General features: G+C 42.3%; 1 protein-coding gene across 1 annotated transcript in view; it reads right to left on the bottom strand.

Annotated features, from left to right (window-relative positions):
• The window catches only part of Disc1 (DISC1 scaffold protein), a 253,803-nt gene that overhangs the window by 244,960 nt on the left and 6,801 nt on the right, over window positions 1–2,042 (bottom strand). Inside the window, exon 3 of the mRNA XM_008845824.2 lies at window positions 1,134–1,203. Within this exon, the coding sequence (XP_008844046.2) occupies window positions 1,134–1,203 (70 nt within the window). The remainder of the gene's footprint in view (window positions 1–1,133; window positions 1,204–2,042) is intronic.

The following is a 2,042-nucleotide window of genomic DNA, read 5'->3' as shown; positions in this document are numbered from 1 at the left end:
TAAAGATTCATTCCAGGATTGGATGATAGCAGGCATCTACTTCTTCACCTGTATAGGATGTCTATCCCAGGCAGTCCACCTGTCCATCAAGGCTCCATCCAGGAGCCTAAACCAGGCCACCACCAAGAGCATCTATAGGAGGTCTCCAGACCACCAGTATATATATTGAAAAATAAACAATTTTTAAAAATTGTTTTAAAGATTCATTCCAGGATTGGATGATAGCAGGCATCTACTTCTTCACCTGTATAGGATGTCTATCCCAGGCAGTCCACCTGTCCATCAAGGCTCCATCCAGGAGCCTAAACCAGGCCACCACCAAGAGCATCTATAGGAGGTCTCCAGACCACCAGTAAGAGCGTCTCAGGCCCACGGGTGTCTGGAGAACTCCAAGTCATTGTAAGCCCTCCTCCTTCCCTATACCCAGCAGAAATTGACATGACATCTAGTAATCCGCATTTCTAGTCCATAAGACTCCTCTCGGGCCAGCCACACCTGACAGCTTCCTCACTCACTCCACTGTGTCCAGCCCAGTTCTTTCTGGTCCAACCCCTGCTATCGTGCCTTGTTGGCCTCTGACCAACTCCACTCTCTACTAGCCTCGTGTTACAATTTTTCCTTCCTATCTGGGTGTTTCTGACCACATACGTGTGATGTAAAGTCCTGATTTCTTTGGCAACACCTGACATCCCCTGAGTTCATCCAGGTCTGTATCTGGTTCTGAAGAGCATGAAGCTACAGACCCCATCCTGGGGGTGTTTCCAGAACCACAGGGACAAAACAGTATCAGATCTTCTTCCCTATTGCATGGCACATGTGTGCTCAGCAAGTATGAATGAGCAAATTACAGGCATCAGGTGACAGGCTGATGTAGCAACATGCAAATACTCCCTCCACCTGTTTCTGGACAATAAATAAAGTTCAATTTAGGACCTAAAGGTTGATGCTCCAAACATGCTTTGAAATTTATAGACCAACACAGCCACAGGCCAACCTGTCTCTGAGCAGAGACACTCAGCAGAGCCAAATGCACAGCACCTAGAGGTAAAGGATATAATAGGCCAGGATTCCGAGAAAGAAGACAGGATGTTGGGGAGAAAGAGGAAATAATCAATACACAGATCCAAACTCACCCTTATCATAATCACCATCGTCAATGGCTTTTTCTTGAAGTTTCTGAAGTTTTAAACTTAAGGAGGTGACCTGTGTTGGTTTAAAGAGAAAAACATGAAAAGTAAGTAAGATCAATTCAAGTAAGATCATTCTGTGAAACCTAAGACTATATAGAAACTTTCAAAAGCAGGCTGCTGAGTTGGCTCAGTGGGTAAAAGCACTTGCTGCCAAGCCTGACAAGCTGAGTTCAATCCCCAAGCCACACATGGGAAAGGAAAAAACTCATTCCTGCACATTGCCTTCTGCCCTCCATACAAGCACCGTACACACACACACACACACACACACACACACACGCTAATTAATTAATTAATTAATTAATGTAATACAAAATTGAAGTCCTGGGGGCTGGAGAGATGGCTCAGCGGTTAAGAGCACTGACTGCTCTTGCAGAGGACCTGGGTTCAATTCCCAGCACCCATATGGTGGTTAACAACCATCCATAATACCAGTCCAGGGGATCTGACATCCTCTTCTGTCTTCCAAGGGCATTGCATATACATGGAGCACTTACATACATGCATGCATTAAATACACATACACATTCATATACAATAAAAATAAGTAAATAAAAGAAAAAAATTAATATGAGTCCTGAAAAGCAACACTGTTTTCTAAAAAAAAAAAAGAAACCATTTCAAAAGTGAACTTCATTCTCCTATAAGAAAAAAAAACACAAATGTACATTTTTTCCAATGCCAATGCATTTTTTTCTTTAAAAAAGAAATTTTCATGAACAAAAAGCATAATTTAATCATGAAATCCCCCAGGAAGTCTTAGAGTGTTATTTTAAACCAAAACATGCACAGGTGCCAAGGATCCAAGTGCAACTGATTATGACTAGTAATAATCAGATACATACAGATTAG

The sequence above is a fragment of the Nannospalax galili genome, unplaced genomic scaffold, assembly GCF_000622305.1.
Source record: "Nannospalax galili isolate Female #2095 unplaced genomic scaffold, S.galili_v1.0 scaffold702, whole genome shotgun sequence".
NCBI lineage: Eukaryota > Metazoa > Chordata > Mammalia > Rodentia > Spalacidae > Nannospalax > Nannospalax galili.
This window is presented reverse-complemented; position numbering and strand designations above follow the sequence as displayed.